The sequence below is a fragment of the Pseudomyrmex gracilis genome, unplaced genomic scaffold (genome assembly GCF_002006095.1).
Source record: "Pseudomyrmex gracilis isolate BER0280 unplaced genomic scaffold, ASM200609v1 scaffold_99, whole genome shotgun sequence".
Lineage (NCBI taxonomy): Eukaryota > Metazoa > Arthropoda > Insecta > Hymenoptera > Formicidae > Pseudomyrmex > Pseudomyrmex gracilis.
Window position 1 is genome coordinate 280,494 of NW_018020683.1, and position 21,625 is coordinate 302,118.

Genomic DNA, 21,625 nt, shown 5'->3' on the forward strand with positions numbered 1-21,625 from the left:
TGCGATTTCATTGTAAATCTCGTTGATTAACATTACCGGCGAGTGCGCGATGCGAATTATGTGTCGCCGCGAACGCCCGATACTTTGCGACACACATGCACAGCAGATATTTGCGCGCGAGACGATTAATAATCGCGAGAAATGCGGAACAAGACGAATGTAATTCCGCTCCGCGTTGAGTGTTCGCCGTGACTGATGCGCCTAAACGATATGATGTATCGAAGCGCGATATTGCGATTCTCGAAATATCGAATAATCGACGCGGTGTTCGAAAACTCATAAGAATAGAAGCGAAGAGAAAAGCAAAAAATCACATATATGTATGTAAATGTATACGTATGTAAAAATTAGCATAAATCAAACAAAACGAAATGTTTTTTACCAACATTGGATATCTTAAATGTCAGATGCCAGGCATCTTTATAATTTTCTCGACCAAAGCGCTCCGATGCAGTGGGTGCGTTCAGACAACTCAACGGTTGAGAGATCATCACTTATGATAGGACTATTCTTCAAAATCTGAGCGGATCCAAAAGTATGATCCAATCAGAGGCTGCTTTCCTTTTAGGAGACACAGTCGACACAAAAGTCATTCTGTCTTCGTTCAGTATTCAGTGAGAAACAAAGACAGAATGACTCTTGTGTCGACTGTGTCTCCTAAAAGGAAAGCAGTCAGAAGTAATTATCTCTCAACCGTTGTGCAACTGTTGAGTTGTCTGAACGCACCCATTGGGTGCGTTCGAGATCAACGGTTGAGAGATCATCACTTATGATAGGACTATTCTTCAAAATCTGCTGCGGTTCCAAAAGTATGATCCAATCAGAAGTGATTATCTCTCAACTGTTGAGTTGTCTGAACGCACCCAATTTGACTACTGAACGCGCTGCACAGAAGCGCGCTGATTGGTCAGTTATCGGCACGATACGACGTAAGAGTCGCGTATCTGTCATCGTTATCGTGATCAATGGTGTGCGCGCATCGCTTGGTACCAAGATGGCTACCACTTGTTTCAGTAGCGTATTTTCGTTCGGTTTGACGCGTATTTCGTAGAAAAGAGCCGCTTTCGGCGCAGCTTTGTGCAACGACGTGCGTGTGACGCGCGTATCCGCGAGTCGCTCGTCCTGCTCGACGACCTGGTATCCGGTCTCGTGTTCGGAGATGATCCGCGTTTTGCCGTCCCACGATCGGGATGCTGCATGAGTGCGCGAGAGGCGGAGTAATTGCCCGTCACCAGCCATGTTCGTCGAGTGTCCTTTTGTTGTGACAATCGTGATATAATCCTTTCGTGCGACGCGACGCTACGCCGGGCGGGCGATTTTACGCGCGAATTGATCGCGCGTTTCCGGGAGTGTCCTTTTTTTTTTGTGTGTGTGTGTTTTCGGAAACGGTCGTTTCTCGTTTCTCGGCCCCCTCTGTCCCGTCTCGTCCCGCCTCGTCTCGTCTTGCCTCGCTTCATCTCGTCTCTCGCCTCCGTCTCCACTCGTCCCATAGGAGAGCTTCTTGTTAACGCTTGCTCGACGCCGCCAAGTAGATTAAATGAAAGGTAATCTTATTATGTTATGCATATCCGCATTTGTTATCGTTGTTGCTTCAATATGTATATATATATACACGTATATATCTCTAGCAGTGTGTCAAGTAAGTGCTTTGTATTGTCTTGTTGACCTTGCTTCCCCAGTTATCGATCTTTCAACTGTATCAATTTTTTGAACTTCTAGATCTTCGTGTTACTTCGGACACGTCTCGATGTTTCAAGTTTTAGAGCTTTAATTATCACCTCACGATCTTGACGATGTTCAATTTAGCCTTCACACTCCTGAGTACTTTACCATTATTATCTCTCAGAAAACATTTGTATATTTTATTATATGTATTGTGAGATGTAGTAGATATCAGTATCTTCTATAAGCGGTTATTTAGAAACTTAGATAGATTTGTAAATTTTGATGCTTGCGCATACAAATTCGCATTGGTCACAAGGAAAAACTTGACAGGTGCCATGTCTGAATGTAACATTTGTACTTGATGTGTTTACAATGCGTAGATCATAAGAATATCATTTTCAGCTATCAAGACTTGATACATATGTATCTTATTTCTTATTGTATCTTATATTATGTTTTGACACTATTGTAGTTTAAACAAAAAGAGATAAACAAAAAGATAAAAGTAAATGCGGCTTTATTTTATCTCTCTTATCTCTAATTTTATATATATACATTTGTACATATATGTATATAAAATTGTATATGTCAAAGAAACTTCTTTTGTTATAATATTTTTAAGAAATAGACTCGCAGCAAAACACAAGAGTAAAGTTGTTTATTTGTGTTTTCTATAATTAATGGTAATATATTATTAATTGGTTTGGATAATATATTATTAGGTGGCTTGTTGTAATATATTATTAATTAGTTTGGATAATATTAATTGATAATATACTATTAATATATTTAATTATTTAAAATTATTTTAATACATCATTAAAGTTATTAGACTTAATTTTGAAGGTGTTAGAAAGTGAAATTCTTTGCTTGACATATGGTATGGTCTGGTAGCTTACATGTATGAATGAGTCTGGAAAATGATATTCTTGTACTGCAACATATATTATTATTACAAGTAAATATAAATAGTATACTACATAAAACTACATAAAAATTTTACATAAAAACTATATGTGTGTAGTTACTTTACATTTTTAGATTTTTATGATAGTTGCATTTTTCAATTTGTGGAAAATTGAATGTGGATGTAAAAACTCTGCTTGTTTACTGCTTTGGGAAACAGCCTGCATGTTTACAAAGAATAAGAATTGTCACAGGTCGGTAGCAATAGAGGTGAGGCGAGGTGGAGTTCAAAGGAGGGATGAATGGAACGGCAGCGCTGCGACGCAGCGTCGGGGCTGGTGCAGGCGCCATCAGCGGTGGGGTCGTCGAGCCAGCACCTATTGCCACACTTGTCCTGTACAAGGATGATGCTGGATTTGGAATGAAAGTTTCTGGCGACAATCCGGTCTATGTTCAGTCAGTAAAGGAAGGTCCGCATGTTTAACCCTTTTTATGTTTATTTTATTTGAAATACCTTGAATTATTTTTGAGGTTCTCACAAGAACAATGTGCTTTGTAGGTGGTGCAGCAGCCAGAGCTGGTCTTCATGCAGGTGACAAGATCATTAAGGTGAATAAACAAGCTGTAATTGAAACAATCGCAGCGGCAATACATCTGTTTGTAAAATATATTTAATGTAATTTTATAGAGTAGTGTACACACACACACACAATATCATATTTACAGAAAAAATGTTTTTTATACTGGTAGTTGAATATTTAGTGTATACAGGCAGATGCATGTGGACTGTTTCATCTTGTGCTTATGATGTTTCTTGCATTGTATTAGACTATAAATATATATACTATAGTATTTATATTTATATTATATTCCCAATAGATTTTTCTCACTCGTATGTTTCGTAATAATAAGATTTCTCGCAGACTTATTTTTTGACACACAGAAATACATCGATAGCGTCTGAGTTACAAATAATGAAAGATTAAGCGGTTATAAGTGAGCAAATTTTGATACATAATAAACTGTTGTTCAAATTTCTTTCGTAAATTTTTGTGAAGATCTCTTGTATCTTATATTTAACTTTGTAAACACAAATAATTTAACAGTTTTTATTGTTCAAGTAAAATATATATGTACTACAATCTTTCTTGGTTTTGTTGAAGGTGAATGGCGTCAATGTGATGCAATCTACGCATACTGATGTGGTCCAGCTAATAAAGTGTAAGTATTCTCGCTTTTTCAATTTTTATATGCAAATAAAATTAATACATTTAAATAAAACAAACTAATAAAAGAATGACTGACAATATGCTTTCTGTGAACTTTGTCTTAATAAAAGAATGCTTTTTTAATCAACATTTTTGTGTGTTATTTTAGAAATTTTATTAATGATACTTTATATATGAGCTCGAACAGTTTGAAATCTAAATAGTTTCGAATTATGCGATGTATATATTATTTTTTCGAATTATTCGAATAGTAATTCTTCGAACTCTCATATTTCCGAGTATTGTGATATAATTAATGTAAAGAAAAGATTTTTCTTGGAATTTTAGATATTACGTCTTACTAGAATTTTTTAAATGAAACTGCTGTGCGTATATATATATATATACGCGCATATTTTATGCGGTTATACGTACGTGGAACCTGAACGCGCGCGAGCATCATCTCTAATGATGTAAGCATGCGAGTTTATAGCGGTGACTGCTTCGTTCACTTCACTCTCGCGTCGACCGTGCGCAGGTATAAATGCACACATGTGTCTTAGACACATTGTGTACGCACTTGGTCCACAAACGTATCGCGGAATCACGTAACAACGCGCGGTGCGACTGATTTATGGTTTTTATTTCGTGAGAATACATTAATCAACTTTGATTGTTAATAATTCACGTTTGAAGTGTGACAATTGTTATTAATGTTGATAAAAATATTTTTCTTAGATGTGCGTGCGACTGTGTAAAAAATAACATCGGAGATGACTCAGATTTATTTTCTAACGTGTGAACTCATAATTTATCATATCGTAATATTGCAGCACAAAGTTATAAAACTACATTTGATGCCTAATATACGTGACAAATGTTGCTTAAAAACAGCTAAATTCTGTCTGTAGCTTCGACACAAGTGGTACTGACAGTGCAGCAGAAGCCGGTGACAGTGGGCAGTGTAGCTGCGACAGCGGCAACAACGGGTTCTGGTTTGCAACTCGGTACAAATCAACACCAACCACGTCCGCTCAGCCTGGCGGCGACCGGAAACATGTCACCCTCGCAACCGGCGACCTCTCTTCATAGAGCGGCCACCGCGCCAGCAGGCGGCGCGCCGTGTAACACTCGGATCACGGGTCCGCAGCCAGTCGATGTAAGCAACAGAGATTATATCGAAAATTTTGATAATTATAATTATTAGATCAGAGGAGTTTTATTTTATTTTATTTTATTTTTTTCTATTTTCTAGCTCGAGAAGAAGAGGCAGCTGGAAACGCAAAGAGTTCATACGTTCCAGCTTATGTTGGAGAAGGAACAGAGTTACGTGGACAAGTTGCGAAGCGAGCTGGCGAAAGCCGGCACTGGTGGTGGCGGTAACGTTTCTTCCATCCAGAACGAGTTAACAGGCGCCGAGAGAAGAGTACGCACTCTTCAAGAACAGCTCACGGCGATTAGCGGGACAACCAATGACCAGGTCTGCATATTTATGTTCGCGCTTCTCTAAGCGCGCATTATCTGTGTTTATATATGTTGAATTTCTTCAATGTTAGACCTCACTATGCCTACACGCGCCTTCATTGAGAACCATTAACCCTACCTCCCCTCATCTAATGCATCCAGGAATTCGAATACACGGTGTAACCGGACGAGAGAACATCAGCTTGAAGACTATATCATTGAAAAGAAAAGTTATTTTTAATTCAAAAAGAAATTTACTTTCCAAAACTTTCGTTATGTAGTTTTACTTTGTTTTTGTTTAGAATTAGGTTTTTTTTTTCAATTATATTGGCAATAAAACAAATCGATCGATCTATCGTGAGTGCACCGGAAGCTTCCGCCCGTTTTGCTAACCTTCAATTGTGTCTTACAGCTTCGCCTTTCGGTAACAGCAATCTTTTGTTGTATCTTACAGCTTTGCTCGTTGGTAACAAATACCTCCTCGGGTTATTATCCGTCCCCGAACAACGGCAGTGGTGCGGACGTGCCACCTCCACTGCCGTCGCGCAAATCCTTGTCCATGCAAAGTCTCTCTCCGCCACCTTTGCCTCCCAGACCTACACCACCTGCCACAAACACGCAAAACACAGCCCAGCAGGAGCTGGATCGACAACTGCTGACTCACTTAACGTCCTCAACTGCCAGTCACGGTATTCCTAACTCTGTAAGTAGCTTAATTACCCAATACGTCGATACCCGTTTTATGATTTTTTTTTACGCTTGCTGATAAATGTTATTCTTATCGAAACCAAGAAATTGCAAACGAGTCGGAGAGAATTTGAGAATCCAAGGATTTTAGATTTTAAGAAAATGACTATTTACAAACGGATTATATTTCAGTTTTCGCAAGATGCTAATCTGAACGCTCTCTCGAAACACCAGCGGACGAAATCGAGTCCGGAACAGTTGGGAACCACAGTGATGTCTCCGTCGGAAGCCAGCAGATGCTTGATCGCCTCTGAATCGATGCACGATCTGTCGCCTCCGAGACACATCAGACATAGCGTAATCGATGCTAACGAACTGCCGCGTATCACACCACCAGGAACACCACCGCCTCCATATCCGGCTCCCGTTTTGGGACAGGATATCTTTTCGTCTACATTAAACGACGTAAGTGTCTTGTTAGTTGTAATGGTTATTCGTATGAGTTTTAATCGGTTTTCGCTGCAACAGACGGTCGCGACTGATACCATTCCTGGACTGCCAGCGTTCCAACAGCCAATTATGTCGATGGAAGAAGACGATGTCAGCGATCAGGAAATTGTAAGTCTCGATATTCCGAGAGTTCGATCACATATTTTCACGTGAAACTTAAATGTTAATCTTTTGTTGATGTTTCAGAATCAATTAGAGGATCACGGACCGTTCCAGTCTTTGTCCAGGCTGTGGGGACATCATGCGCACCTTGCTGTATTTATTAATTACGTACTATCTAATAGTGATCCTTCTAGCCTGGTCAGTAAAATATTGCTTGAATTTTTTACAATAAAATAATTACATGTCACAGTATCTCTATATTTAATATGTTCTTGCAGTTATTTTATTTAGTAACAGATTTGTACAAGGAGGGAAATGCCAAAGAAATGAGAAAATGGGCATACGAGATTCATTCTAGTTTTCTAGTACCTGGTGCGGTAAGTAAAACTCAACAATAAAAACTGTGTATCTCACAAATGTCAATGGATGTGTCAATCAACAATAAATTTCTATGTTTAGCCATTACGTCTGCATAACGTAGACGAACATGTCGCAAACGAAATAGACGACGTTCTCGTAAAAGAGTCCGATAAAGAAGAAATTCTTAGGAAGGTGCGTTAAGATATCGAATAAAAAAAATATGAAATAAATTTATATTAAACAAAGTTGCAGAAATGTTTGAGAAAATATTTGCGCGATCTTTTTGTAGATATTTTGGAAGGCACGTACCAGAGCGAAAGAAGAGTTGAACGAACAGCTGATAAAGTTTCAAGAAAAAAGAATCGCGGGATTGGCCACAATCTTTGGCCCGAACGACACCTCGCTCGACGAGAGCATATCCGACAAAGCGCGTGAAACAAAAATCATCGAGACGTACCTTCTGCCTAAAATGGATCCTTTTTTGTAAGATTGTTTTGCATAAATTATAAAATCACTTTTTTTTCTACTTCCTAACAACGTGTGTGTAATTTTTGGAAATTACAGAGAGGATATAGAGAAAGATCACGTAGATTTGCGATTGTTCACGACTGCCGCTGGCCTAGCTACAATACTAATAAAGATCTTCCAATTGCGGCCGGTATGGGCCGATCGCGTGCCTACTTTTGTCGCGAAAGACAAATCGAATATTAAAGCACGACTGCTTACCGGAAAAACGCGCAAAATGACGATCCGAGGACATCATTTCGTAGCGCATCAATATTTTACGACTACTTATTGCAATCACTGTCAACTCATTATTGGGGGTATCGGTCCTCAAGGATATTTATGCAGTGGTATGTATAATATGTGTTGGTTTGAAGACTGAAGCGAGGAGGAGCAATGCAGGCTTTTACTCAGAATATATGTTTACGATTACGGAAGATAATAAAATTGGTATTATTTGCCTACCTGTTTGACAGATTGTTCCCTAAGCGTGCATCGTCAGTGCGTTCGTGTGGTAGAAGAAAATTGTCCGGGTCCTTTGGAAAGAAGAAAGGAAAGAGGCAACGACAGAATCAGTAAACTGATGGAGCGTATCCGACCGGAAAGGAAACCACCATCGTCTCATCATCATCACTCTCACAATCACATATTGCATCGTAAGACTTATTTTAGATATTTTGTGCAAATCAAATTAGTAATCTCCGCTTAGTCAAACTGGAAACGGCGTTAGTGGAAGGGAGATATCCCTTCCACTAACGCCGTTTCCAGTTTGCGCTTGTAACGTGGGGAGACGAACTAGTGTTGGTGAATATGTGTAGCAGAGAAGTAACGCGACAAGAGACTACAAGCGGAGACTGCTGTATGTTAAAATGATATAAAATTGTGTTTTTTTTTTTCGTTGTATTTTGCAGTCGAAAAACTCAGAAAAAGCGAGGATGATTCCGGTGCGCTGACGGATGGCGAAAACGGTGAGTCTTGTTTTTTTGTTGATTTTCTTGTTAAAAAAAACTATTTGAGAAAAAAACTGTTTTCTGTTAAAATCTTATTCACGTCGTGGTTTTGCTTTTCGTTTCGTGTCGTTTATCAAACAACTTTGACAAGCGGTAAATAATAGCCTTGTATTTGTCGCTTAGTTACTCTCTTCAATATTTATCAATGTCAGAAATTGCGATAACGCAACACCACGTAACAATAGTAAATAATAAAAAATGTTTCCGTTAATATTTTTAAATTCAGATCAACGAGGCAGTTTGGTCGGAAACGCTCGTGGCAGTTGCGATAGAACACGACTTTCCGGCTTAGGAGGAAGTGGCGATCATGCCGATAACACAGAGAATCCATCGTCACGAGAAGATATTTCCGAAATGTACGTATCTACATAGAATGACGTATATCTATCTTTTTATCTGTAGATACAATTTTACAACTTTCTGTGCATACGTTTGATAGGAATTTTTTTATTCTTAATTTTTGTTGAGTTTTAGTTTATAAAAGCTTTCTCAAGATTTTAAGCGGTAAAATCCCTTACTACATAAAGTCATTCATTTATTACTTTTGTTTTATTATCTAACTTATAATATTCTTCGCTCCGATAATTTTGGTAAAGTTTTTCTTACAAGGCATACCCTTTTTCCGTCTTACAATATTGGTTTATTAAAACAAAATCTTAATTTTTTAACTATAAAAGTTTTTGTTTTGATATGCATCATTATACATATAAATATATTTTTCTGTGTTCTCATTGTGTGTATCTGGTACGCAAGTCACTCACAGATTTTATTTCACAAGCTCTCACTGTTCCGCTTTAACTTGTATATGCTTTGATCTTTAGATTTTTTTACACTAACAGTTGAAGCGTCGAAGTTCTGCACGCGGATTCTGAATCATTAAGTTTATAAATTTCTACATTCCTGGAATTTCGTATTCGTGATTTAATCCCGATATTCTTTCTTGTTCGTTGAAGTTCAGCAAACGAATACACATCTCAACTTATTTGATACGCGCGTATTGTTTGTTTTTTCTTTTTTTCTCTGTAAATGTCGATTTGCATTTATATAGCGAGAATATTGCTTTGTGCGCCCGGTTTGCTTGCGTCGTGGACATTAATTTACGCTTTATTAATTACGATTACTTAGGGTCCAGCAAAATATTTCCTGTAAGCCAAAGACGTCAAACATCAACAGGTCTGAAAGTTACAAGGAGCGGATACATCACAAGGTAATTAAACACATTCTTTATAGTTAATCAGCTTAACGGTATCGCTAGACTTCAAACAATTTTGCACTTTGGCAATCATATTTGTATCATATATACATACATATAAGTAATATTTGCTTTTTTTTTTTTCATTTTTCATTTTACGAAACATTTGTAAATACGATGGAACAATCATACGCTTCTACATTATTATTTTACACCGAAATAATGTTGATATATAATTTTATCTTGAGTTTATATTATTTGTTCATAGTCGCAATTTTCGTTTTCCTTTTATGACTGAGCATTTCTTCACATTGCAGCGACAACTGAGGGAAAAGAGAAAGACCAGCGATCCGAATCCGAAAACGAAGTGAGTGTATTTTTATCGTATACCGATTATTTATATTAATGCTAAAGGTTCTCCGTGCGATATAAATAATATGTATTTCTGCGGATACTCTGTTTCAATGTGCAAAATCAACGCGTGATCCTCTTCAAAAGATTTTTGCCTGTATAAATATTTTCGCGGTGTCTAACTTGTTGCGCGCGCGGAACTCGTGCTATCATATCGATAGGGATCGACTTCGGGGTGTGTATTACTTCGGGACTTGTGTGTGGTTACTCCGCGTTAAAAATGGAGTGCGACCGGATGACTGGACGCCCGGCTCTCGTTTATGTGTCGCTCTAGAGCCTGTACGAGGTACAGATCTGTGAATTTTTGGCAGCGTTTCTCTTTTCCTCGTTTCTCACCTCTCTTCCATATCGCTTTTCCATAATGAACACGTGCGAAGAGCGCAGACTCGGTCTGTGCCTCGTTTCTCGTCGTGTGTGCGAAGGTGTGTGTATACAGAAGGCTTTCGTTTGGGGAAGGCCTTCAGTGTGACGTTAAACGTTCAATTTCGCGGACGGTTATTGCGCCGCTTCGACGGCACGTAACACCCACGCTTTCGGAAAGCTTTTGAAACGATCGCTTTTCGTTTCGCCCGGTCTCGCGATTACGCACTTTCGCTCTTGTTTCGATCCGCGCTCTTGTGTGTGTCGCGCGAATTTAATTTTCTTCTCAATTAATTACTTTTCTCAATTAATTATTCGACGGAACAAACCTCTCGGTTTGCGTTGAAACAAGCTGGTCGAAGACTAGTAGTGTGGTTCTGACTTTCAATTTATTTTCAAACAATACTATTTTTTTTTGTTGTTTTATCTTTTATGTGCACGTCTCGAGATACGTGTGTATAGACGTGGATGTGTAGGCCGATAGGAAAACTATGCACACATACACTTGAAAATATTGATAACACCGGTGACTGGCCCTTAAAAAAGGTTCTTACAATTTTATCGAAGAGAGCAGTAACTTTTAAAGTTTTGTAGAAGTGTTCTCTTTTTTTACAGTATTTACGTCTCTCTGTTAAAAATTACTTAACAATAATTATTTCATTATAAAACTTGCAACGGTTTTAATACAAAGTTAATACGAAAAATTATCATAAAATATCGGTTTTGTTAAAAAAGAAACTGCTTGCAGAAGTTGAAGTTCTTGAAAAAGAATGTTTCTTTTACTTTCACATGCAAATAAAGTTTCACGCCGGTTCAACATCACTCCCGATCTCGCCCGCTCGTATTGTCTCGTACTAACTTGTTCCGCGGTTGAATTTCAGTGAGTGTCTGTTACTTCGTGCGTTCGGGAGATGAATGATATCTCAATTCAAGAGAGACGGGATTGAGACGTGAGTGCGCGGGTGTATTTTTGGTGAGACGCCGAAACTAAGTTAAGACTGCAGAGCTTTCCATTTTTATCTCAGGAAGTCAATTAAGGGAGTCAATTTAAGGAACGCGCGCGACTGTGTTTATATCATCCCGGGAAACGCGCCCACCGATCATCCGTTTTTCCGGAACGGTTGCGAGTTCGCGCAACCAGGTCGCAGAGAAGCAAACTGATCGCGAACAAATGGATTTTCAGCCGCGCACGTCGAAATCGTCGAAATTCGTAAGAACAGAAGTTGAAAAAGCCGTATGTCGTGCGCGGTTATTTATACAGCGACCGGAGGATATTGCTTATAGATATGTGTAACTTCGGCCTTTACGGTGAACGATAAACGAAACTCGTAGGCGTCTGCACTCTCGACCGACTCAAGAGGAAAGGCGTTCGAAGTAATCGAAAAATCAGCTTTTCGACATTGCAACCAGCGAACGGACCTGCGCTAATAAACAGTGCGCCGCGTTTTGTAGCGGAATTAAGCCAAAAAAAGTTCAAGTGTAATGTTTGGTCGATCAACATCCGTCGGGAAGTCAAACATTTATCAGCTACATGCCTTGCCAAATTCTTTTATTTGTTTGACTAGCAAACAAACATCATTAAACCTTTATGGAACGTTTATATTGAATAAAGTTCGTACGGATCGACCGTCCGTTTAGATGTTTACGCGTGTTCTATACATAGACTTTGCGTTTAGATGCGTCTTCTTTTTTAATTTTAATGTCACAAGTTCAAACGTCACGTGCTCGTAAATGTAACTCTGGGCTTGTGATTTACGTTCGCGCGTGGAGTTTGACAGCGCGCATCTCGATGTTACAGCGTGTTGTAGTCGGAGCTGTCAATAATCTGAAAGAAAAGGAAATTAAAAAGATGAAACGGGAATGACGAGCGCTTCAATAGAAAGAGACGTGCGTGTTCAAAAACAAGAAATTTATCAATGAGTGTGAATCGCGTAAATATAAAACAGTATTCATTTCACAAGTATGCTTTTGAATCACTGAAACACACATATATATTTCTGTTCTCGTGAAATATTCAGAGTTTACATTGCGAGAATCTCTCAGTGTGTCTTTGACACAATTCGAACATAGCGAGATATATAGAACTTGGTTGTTTCGTTAAAGAAACAAGATACGAACGATCCAATTCCGAGATCAAACAGGTCTCTTTCCTGTAAAGTTGCACAGTTTTATCGAAAAACTTGGAATACTGTTCGTGAGCTTTGGATCTTCTTCACGACAAACTCTGAACGACGTGGTAGCCATCGATTCGAATAGTCCAAAAACATATGAATATTACTCGCGCGGTCACACACCGGGGTGTGTATACGAATCGCTTTTACGAGAGAGAGAGAGGGAGGGAGGGAGAGGAGGAGGAGGAGATAGAAAGAGAGAGAGAGAGAGAGCAATGCTGCTCTATTTTACGCCTATCTATTTTAAAGGATCGATAAGGTAGTGGAAGAAAGAGAGCCGATCTGTTTTTATCGGGTCTGGCTAATACGTGTGTGCACGCCGGTAAACGCCGAGTGATGTCAGAGCACGGATACGTCTTGGCTTTTATTTCCGAAGCGATCGATACCTTCGAATCAATATGAAACTCTCTGCACGGGGTGTCTCCCCGGCCTAAGCTCGCTTCCTTTGAATTGTGGTTTTTGGCCGCTCTCGGTACAAGAGATATTCTGTATATATCGTGTATTCTCAGCCTCCGAGTCTCTGCGGGCTCGTGTCTGTCGCCCCATACGTGCGATACACGCGCGATTTATGCTGCTGAACGCGCGCTTATACAGTAGTTAGGATTCATCCCGAGAGAGAGAAAGAGAGAGAGAGAGAGAGAGAGATATTAATTATTGATAACGAGGGAGGAAATGATAGACGGAGGGAAGAGATAATAATTATTGACAGCTCTCTTCTTCACACGTATAAATACACAATATACATTTTCAAAAATAAAACCTCTTTAGTTTTCTCATTATTTCAAAAGTAGATTTTTAATCTAATCTGTAATCTTATTATATTAAAAAACTATTGGAAAGCTCTGCAGAATTTTGTTAATATTACGAATGTTGAAAGATTTCACCGCGAAACGATGGTGTTTGCTGTTGAGCGTTTTCAGCGATAATTGAAAGAGAGAATTTTATTTTTTTTGTTTGCCACGCGCGTTTGTCACACACATAAGGAGATAACTAGTATTCTCCGTACTTCTCTTTTAAAGGTCTCTCTTTATATCGGGAACGTTACCTCATACAGTTTAGGTTGAAATGCCAATGCTCTGCCGCGCGGTCTCCGATATTGAGCCAGCGGCCTGTGAAATCTCTCGCCACTTTATCATCGATTATATTCACCAATCTGAAAACACTTTTGGCGAGCGTTATTCGATGGTCCGTCAGCTGTACCGTCTCGTGACGTAAACAATGTAAAAACCTTTGCGAAATCGCAGTGTGTTACAAATCGCGAGAAAAAAAAAAACGAAGCAACAACACGTAGTAGTAGCGAGTGCACTTTAGAAGGTGCCACACGGACGCGCGCATTTTCTTCGCGCGGTGGGACGCGGTGACACCGAAACCCTCAAAAATCCAAAAGGAGAAAAGCTATAAAGAGATGAGGCAACGCGGCCCGCATCGCGTCCGTTCCCGTCGACCCACTTCCCGCGGCGAGGGAAATTCGTCGGGCGATCGTACGCCGCAGTCGGAACCGACAACCCCGCGTACGATTCAATCGGCCGAAGTCATCCCGAAGAGGCACTCGGACGCTGACGAAAACGTGACCGAAACACCGAGCGACGAATATCTGCGTCTTAACGAGCGACGCACGAGATCCGAAAGGTAGTCTGTTTACAAACACACGGTAAAAGCTTGTCTCAGCAAAACTTACTTCTTGTGCATTCCACGTGAAAGAAATCCCGAACGATTGTCCTCTGGCAAAACCTAGACGTCCGAGTCTGATGCGCGTCGTTGTCTCGTTACGATTTTTGTCTAAGGCATAAGATTATAAAAGATCGATATGATAATACGATTCGCGTCAACAATAATATCGGAGTCCAGATAATATATTTAAATAGTGAAGTGCACATAAAATTGACTGTAGAGTCGGTTCCAGCGATTGCGAGCCCTCCGGTACGTTTCCCGGGAACTCCGCTGGCAGTTCGTCGAACAGCAGCCTGTCGACGAGGAGCCTGGACAGTCCGAGCACCAGTTTAGAGCAGGTGCATCCCACGACATCGTCGGCGAACGCGTCAACTTCCTGGGACAGTGATGTCGACGCCGAAGCTGATACTCCAGATTGGAGCCAGGCCGTCGCCGAGGACGTTCTCGCGCAGCTCAGCAATTCCGAGAAAAAAAGACAGGAAGTTATTAACGGTAGGTAATTGCTAATTGACCCACAGGAAGCCACATTGACACGATCCCGCGTTGAAAAAGCCGATACATTTAAAAGCTTTATCGATTCGTCCTATTAATAATGCACTTTTTTTTTCGACATCTTTTTATTCCAGTTATCGTTATCATCCATGGCCGTAAATGACTGATCCTTAATTCTTTTTGCGTCACGTTCGTATTAGCTGCCTAATGAAAGCACTTTTGTCTTCTTCTTTTTTTTTTCAGAATTATTTCACACCGAACGCTCTCACGTTCGCGCGTTGAAAGTATTGTCACACGTCTTCCATAAGCCTCTGCTGGAATCTCAGGTGTTGCCGTTGGATCAGATTCATCTGCTCTTCTCGAATCTGGACGAGATGTTGATGATCCATTCGCGCTTCAACCAAACTATGAAACGAAAGAAGAAGGAGAACCCGTGCGTGGGCGACGTGGGTGATCTTCTGTTGGAAATGTTCGACGGCGAGGCTGGCGAGGTGTTCGAAAGAGCCGCGTCGACCTACTGCGCTAAGCAGCAAGTCGCTCTAGACGCTCTGCGTGATCGGCGTCGTAAGGATTCGAAGCTGAATTCCTTCCTGAACGAGGTGGAGGCTAATCCGCTTTGCCGTAGGCTTCAATTGAAGGATCACATACTCACCGGTATGCTGCGGCTTACCAAGTATCCGCTTCTCTTCGAAAATCTCGCCAAGTACACTCCGGAGAGTAACGAAAAAGAAAAGGCCGCCGTGCTACGCAGTCTCGAGCGAAGCAAGGAGATCTTGAGCTGCGTGAATCAAGCAGTAAAGGAGGCCGAGGATTACCAACGACTAGTGGAGATTCAACGAATGGTCGATCGATCATCTTTTGACAAATTTGATCATCCGAGCGTGCAGGAGTTCAAGAATCTTGATATCACGAAGCGCAAGCTGATTTACGAGGGACCGTTGCAGTGGCGACGCGCCGAGCCGAATCGATCGATGCCGAATCGTTCGATGCCGAAGCCGGTGGATTTGCATGTGGTGCTGTTGGACGACATAATTTTCCTCCTGCATCGACAGGATGAGAAGTACATGCTTAAATTCATGAATCAGGCGAACCAGTCAGGCAACTCAGTGCTCAGTCCGATTCTCAGGCTGACGAATGTGTTGGTGCGTATTAACGCTGCCGAAAAAGACTCTCTCTACTTGGTCAATACCGCGGAGCACGGTGCGCAGATGTACAACTTGATAGCACCAACTGCCCAAGATTGCCTGAACTGGTGCAAATACATCTCCGAGGCCGTGGAGGCTTCCGCCGCGCGGACTTCCAAAGGCGGCAGAAGACCGACGCCGCCCACTTCGCTTCCGGAGGAACCGGCGGAAACGATGGAGGACGCGCAGTCTTCCGGAACTGAAATGGACGACGTCGTCGAGAAGGACCAGTCGCAAGATCGAGAATCGAAGGAATCCGGAAATCGAAGCACCGCCAGCGCTCAAGAACCCAACGAGGAGACGCCGGAAAACGTTGTTACAGAAACTCCCGCAACGACGGAACAAACACAGCAGCGATCACCAATCACGGGTTAAAATTTTTAATATATTTAACTTTGATTAATAATGAAATAAGTTTAATTTTTAAATTGTCAACAATCATACATACAGGCATAGCAGAACCACTGCGGATGGTCACGTGTACTCAACTCTCCTTGATAGACCCATTAGAGGTTCATGTTGAGGTACCACCTGTGCATGTTGCCGAGCCGGTGCTTACACCAATAGGTACAAATAGATACGATCTTCTTTCTTTTCAATGACGCGAACTACTGGTGGTTTTTATTTAAACAACATTTAAAAACATATAATGTAGTAACAAAAATAGGTGGTTAACGTGAAAATTTGAAATTCTTTCAGAATGTTTGAGGCGTAAGGACGAAATAATTAAACAGGCTCTGGTAGAGAAGCAGTTATTGATGGCGGATATATTAAATATTCCGAAGGAAGATTTTGAGCACGTGGCAGACATAGCGTCTGAACCATCCACTGTGAACAAGGAACCTGCCGAACTCATACTCGCTATTATCAGTCAAAGTATTTATCATTAAAATTAAAAATTATCTTCTAAGTAACATTTGAATAAGATGTTATTTATTTGACTTATATATTTTATGTTTTTACAGTTTTTTTAAAAGCGTTTGTACTACTCATTAACACACTTGAATTTTATCTTCTTTATAGCGGATCAGGTGGTGGGGATGGTGAATTCCGTATTGAACGTGAGCGAAACGGAGACAATATACGCGTCGCGCGCAGCATCAGCGGTGTCGTCTCCCGCGTGCGAAGCTACCGGTTGCCCTTCTCAGCGAAGTCAATCACAACACTCCCAGCAAACGGCATTGGGGATGATGCAACCGATTTGCAGTTATCTCACGTCCCAACTTTCTAAGATGTCACAACTCCTGGTAAATATTATAGCCGCACAAAAGAACTATTTATTTAATATCCTTAAAAGCACGTTTGTTTACATTTATCGTTCTGACGAAATAAGATGGCGAGTTTCTCCATTTTGATTGGAATTCTGTTTAATTTTTTCGAATATCTTCGAAATTGTCAAATGAATTGCAGGAAATTATAAAGGAACGAGAGGACGAACGGGAGAAACTACGGAAAGAATTGCGTAGAAGCAGAGAACGCATACATGCACTCGACAGTGACATGCAGCGTCGTGAATTCTCGGAAGCAATAACCAGGACGACTCATACGCAAACAGCACTCGGTCAGTCCTTTATTTTCTTTGCTTTTTCCTATAATTGGTTTTTTTTTTTTTTTTTTATAACCGCGCGATTATGTGTTCTAGAAGATACGTATGTCTGAGCGAATGCGTATTCATTGCAATCTGACATATATGTTATCTTTACAGGCGATTCTGTGCATCAAGATATTAGCACCGATTCTACCAGTCGTGACGTAAGAAAATTCTTCTAAATTTACTCTACTCGATTAGAAATTAGAAACAATATTTTTATATTTACAATTTTTATTCTTAAAATCTTTTTATTTGAAACATATTTAAATTTGTTTTACATACAGCTTCCAACATTTTTATATTAACAGGAATTCGTCGATGCTCGTGGAAAAGAAGCTGCGGCTGCAGATGCGGAAAACCTCGAGATCGAGGCGGAAACCGAAGTGATGGGCGACAGTGTCGGTTGAGACAAGAGTAAAACACGTTCCGTCAATCATATTCTTCTTGATCTGGTGCATTTCACGAGCGGTGCTGGAACGCTCTCGCATACCGAGAGAAATCAAAATTATTTGTAAACGGACTGGAAAAAAAATGGTTGACACATATGTTGTATATGTGGGAGACGTTGTGGCGTGTAATTGCTTACCGCAGACGATAATACTATATACTACATACAGGTAGAAAAAGTTATTAGCTGTTTTATTTATTTGATAATTCTCATCACATTTGATATAATGTGCATTAATATTGTTACTTTTTTTCTTATTTAATTAATAGAAATTAATGCGCTAAACTGTCTTTACTGTGCATGCAAACGACGCTTCCCTTTAAAAATCTCGATTTGTTTCTCGTTCCTCAAAATACGAGAGCATACATATCGTCGAGTTTTTGTGCAATGTAATTTTCTACGTGTTTTGCAAAATTTGTAGGTTTACACAAAAGAAGAGTTTGTTTGCTGATATATCGGACAGTACTATCGGCTTGAAATATAAGTTACTAAATTATTCGATGCGTATACTTCGTAAATTTGTTTACTAATAATTTATAACAATTACGGAGAAAGTTAACAAAAACACGTTTTTTTTTTCGTTACACAACTTGTGTTTTCGCGTAAACAAGAAATTCTTCTCGCAAGTTCCTATCAAACTAAGAAACAGCTGATAATTTTTATCTCGTTTCTGTATTTACCAAAATATGGATCACACTGATTAATATCTTTGCCAAAGATTTTATGTAAATGGATTTACATAATCTGCACTAATCTTTCACAATCTTATTTTGTACATCATCGTATTGTTATATTTTTACGTACCGAGTCCTGTACATTATTATCATAATTATTTAAGAATGATTTATATTAAAAAAAAAAGCAAAATTATGCGCAAAAGATCTGTAGGAATATGTGCTGCTTTACTATCAATTAGTATTCATTAGCTTATTCTCTGAAAATTTTTCTTCCAAGTGTTTTCGTGCATATACATCAACACATCTAGTATATAAACCTGAAATTGTTATTTCAGGTTATTATTTAATCTCATCAGTAAAATATTGAATTTTGAAAATTGGACAGCGTGAATTTTTAATCTTCCATACCAAAATTATGGAAACCTAGTTGTGAGATTTTAAAGAGGAGCAATTGATTTTAATTTTTTTGTTTTTTTTGTTTTTGTAACCCTCTTATAAAGTTGTACATTAAAAAGACTTGCTGTCTGTAAGTGATTTTAAGATAAAGTTTGTTTTTATATTTAATATATCGATACGCGAGAGAGAGAAACGAAAATCTCTCGATAGAAGATAAAACCTCTCTTAGACTCGACGAAGAGAAATCTCTGGACGTGTCTATTTATTAAATTTCATGAAAAAGATCTGTGAATTTATATATTGCACAATTTACAGCTGTCAAAATTTTGAGAACTCCGTTTTCGAACATATAAAGAATTCTGGTATCTAAGGGATTTGTATTCTGAACGCTCACATTTAAGGACTTTCTACAATAAGATATTAATCAATCAGAAGTCAGAAGCAAGAAATTGACTAATCACAATCGATTATTCTTCTGTGATTTGACTTTGATTGGTCAATATTTCTTGCTTCTGACTTCTGATTTATTACTAATATCTAATTGTAGAAAGCCCTTTAGAGTTGATAATGATTTATTTCAAGTTTGACCTCTCGAGAAGAGAACCACGCTTTCTCCCAGCTTGAGAAATTGCTGATTTTGCGCTAAAATGTGTGGTCGGAATACGAACCGAAGATTCTACGGATATTCTTAGACTTTTTTTTTCTAAACGATTAAGACAATATCCTAGGACACACGAAGAATCCTGGGATAGAAAGATCTAAGAATCTAAGAATACATAAACATACAATTTTTTATGAAGTAGACGGTAGTTTATGTACTTAAAGTTTTGCTATGCATAAATATATACGTATAATATATAAATATATATATGATATTTATGAATATTCATGCGGGATGTCTCAAAACTGATATGTATCACTATCGTATGTAATCTTTTTTACTTTTGATGTTTTATTTGAGGAATTTGGTTTTTTTTTTTTAACGGTACAACTTTTTAAAATAAGCGATAAAGGAGGGAACGAATCTGAAATTGTGAAATTTGCCGAAGGACTCGGAGAAACTTTTGAAGCAAAAGTCTAAAAAATCAGATATTTTAAAAGTTAAAAAAATTAATAAAATGTAACGATCGATTTTTACCAAATTTGAGAGCTCAAATATCAACATAATATTGTGAAGTTTTTATTATAGTTAATACCTATACGTACATATTGGGCATCCTTTTTGTTGTGAATAAATTAAAATACGTTAATATCACGTATATATAGAAAAAAATACAACAGAAACTGTATCTCATAATATCACGTCGATTTACGTGGTAAACTGAAATGACATTTATCTCTTTTAACAGTATTGTTTCTTCGTGGAAACTTGACATGCTATTCTGAATGCAGGCCGATACTTCAAAGATTGGTGATGTAACTTTAATAGCTACCACTCAAGATTGTAAAAGCAAGGAAATACGTAGAAATGAATCGTTTTTGTATTTGGTATTTCGCGTAAATAACTTTTTGTCAACAATACGTAATTTCGACGAAGTATACTTTTTAAAATATAAATCTAAAATTTGCTATCAATGTGATATATTCTGTTGAACAAAACATAAAATCGAGATAGTTCTGCATAAATGTATTTTTCGATTGTTTTTCTACTTTTGTTTGGAAAAATAAAGTCGAACGTACGAACTTGACTATCGATACGTGTTCATTTTATGTTTTTGCACTTGAAGTTTTCGAGTTGATAACAGAATTGTTGCATTTGTCACGTCTACTTCGTGTAATTAAGACAATTTTATGTTGACAAACAGTTATTTACTTAATTTACAAGAATACGCCACTTTGAATCTTGTGACATTTTAAGACAATTCGAAAGACGACTGACGTATGGTATGGCTGAAGTAGTATTATATACATGCTAGTAGATTGTTTTTTAAATAAAACACTGAGGTAAATTATTATAGTGACAATCAGTGAAGCGAACAAAGAAACTCTGAACGAAGAGAAAATTTACATTTAACATGACAAGCCAAGAAATGTATTTTTCCTTAGTTATTTTCTTCTTCTTGTTGTGTAATTCGAGCGATTGCAATATACAGAGGACTCACCTACTTACATAAAATCTTTGCTACTACAGAACAATAATGATTCCTGATAATGGACATGAAAAACCATTACGAACGTGCGAAGCTATTGTATATGTATAATATATTTAATAACACTTTATTAGTTGATATTATCATTATTTTATTATTATATATTATTATATTATATATATTGCATTATAAAAAAACCAGTTATTAAATTGTGTAATTCTTTGTGTACCTGTTTTTTTTTTTTTGATAACCGAACGTATGTCTCTTACAAAGTTTTTAATTATAACAGTGTTCGAATTTATTTATTTATTTATTTGTAACTGCCGAAGGATTTTTTCCTTTGCTCTACTCTATTAGAAGAATACTTGAGCAAAAGGATAAGGCGCACCTCTCAGCCATTTTCGAGAAAACTCGATTTAAATTATATAGCGAAGTGTAGCTTATATACCGTTAAGTTAGTAATATTTTCGAGAACCGCTGCGTAGCGCAGGTGCTTAGGTGCCTGACTACTACGCTGGAGACTAGG

At 38.6% G+C, this 21,625-nt stretch overlaps 1 protein-coding gene across 5 annotated transcripts; it reads left to right on the forward strand.

Moving 5' to 3' along the window:
- Positions 1-989: 989 nt before the first annotated feature.
- LOC109855783 (rho guanine nucleotide exchange factor 12) lies at positions 990-21,277 on the forward strand. Of its 5 annotated transcripts, none has more exons than XM_020430374.1 (28): positions 990-1,544; positions 2,826-3,041; positions 3,131-3,180; positions 3,735-3,792; positions 4,691-4,938; positions 5,035-5,259; positions 5,336-5,473; positions 5,698-5,946; positions 6,123-6,395; positions 6,459-6,548; positions 6,627-6,740; positions 6,821-6,919; positions 7,002-7,094; positions 7,192-7,385; positions 7,467-7,756; positions 7,883-8,062; positions 8,318-8,374; positions 8,643-8,772; positions 9,542-9,623; positions 9,926-9,975; positions 14,442-14,713; positions 14,957-16,267; positions 16,348-16,464; positions 16,597-16,773; positions 16,921-17,144; positions 17,308-17,458; positions 17,603-17,649; positions 17,797-21,277. In XM_020430374.1, the coding sequence occupies exons 2-28, from the start codon at positions 2,870-2,872 to the stop codon at positions 17,893-17,895; spliced, it is 5,190 nt and encodes a 1,729-aa protein (XP_020285963.1). In that variant the 5' UTR covers positions 990-1,544; positions 2,826-2,869; the 3' UTR covers positions 17,896-21,277. The 5 variants fall into 5 exon arrangements, with proteins under 5 accessions (XP_020285963.1, XP_020285964.1, XP_020285965.1 ...); XM_020430375.1 differs by having other exon boundaries at positions 14,454-14,713; XM_020430376.1 differs by lacking the exon at positions 5,336-5,473.
- Positions 21,278-21,625: the final 348 nt, after the last annotated feature.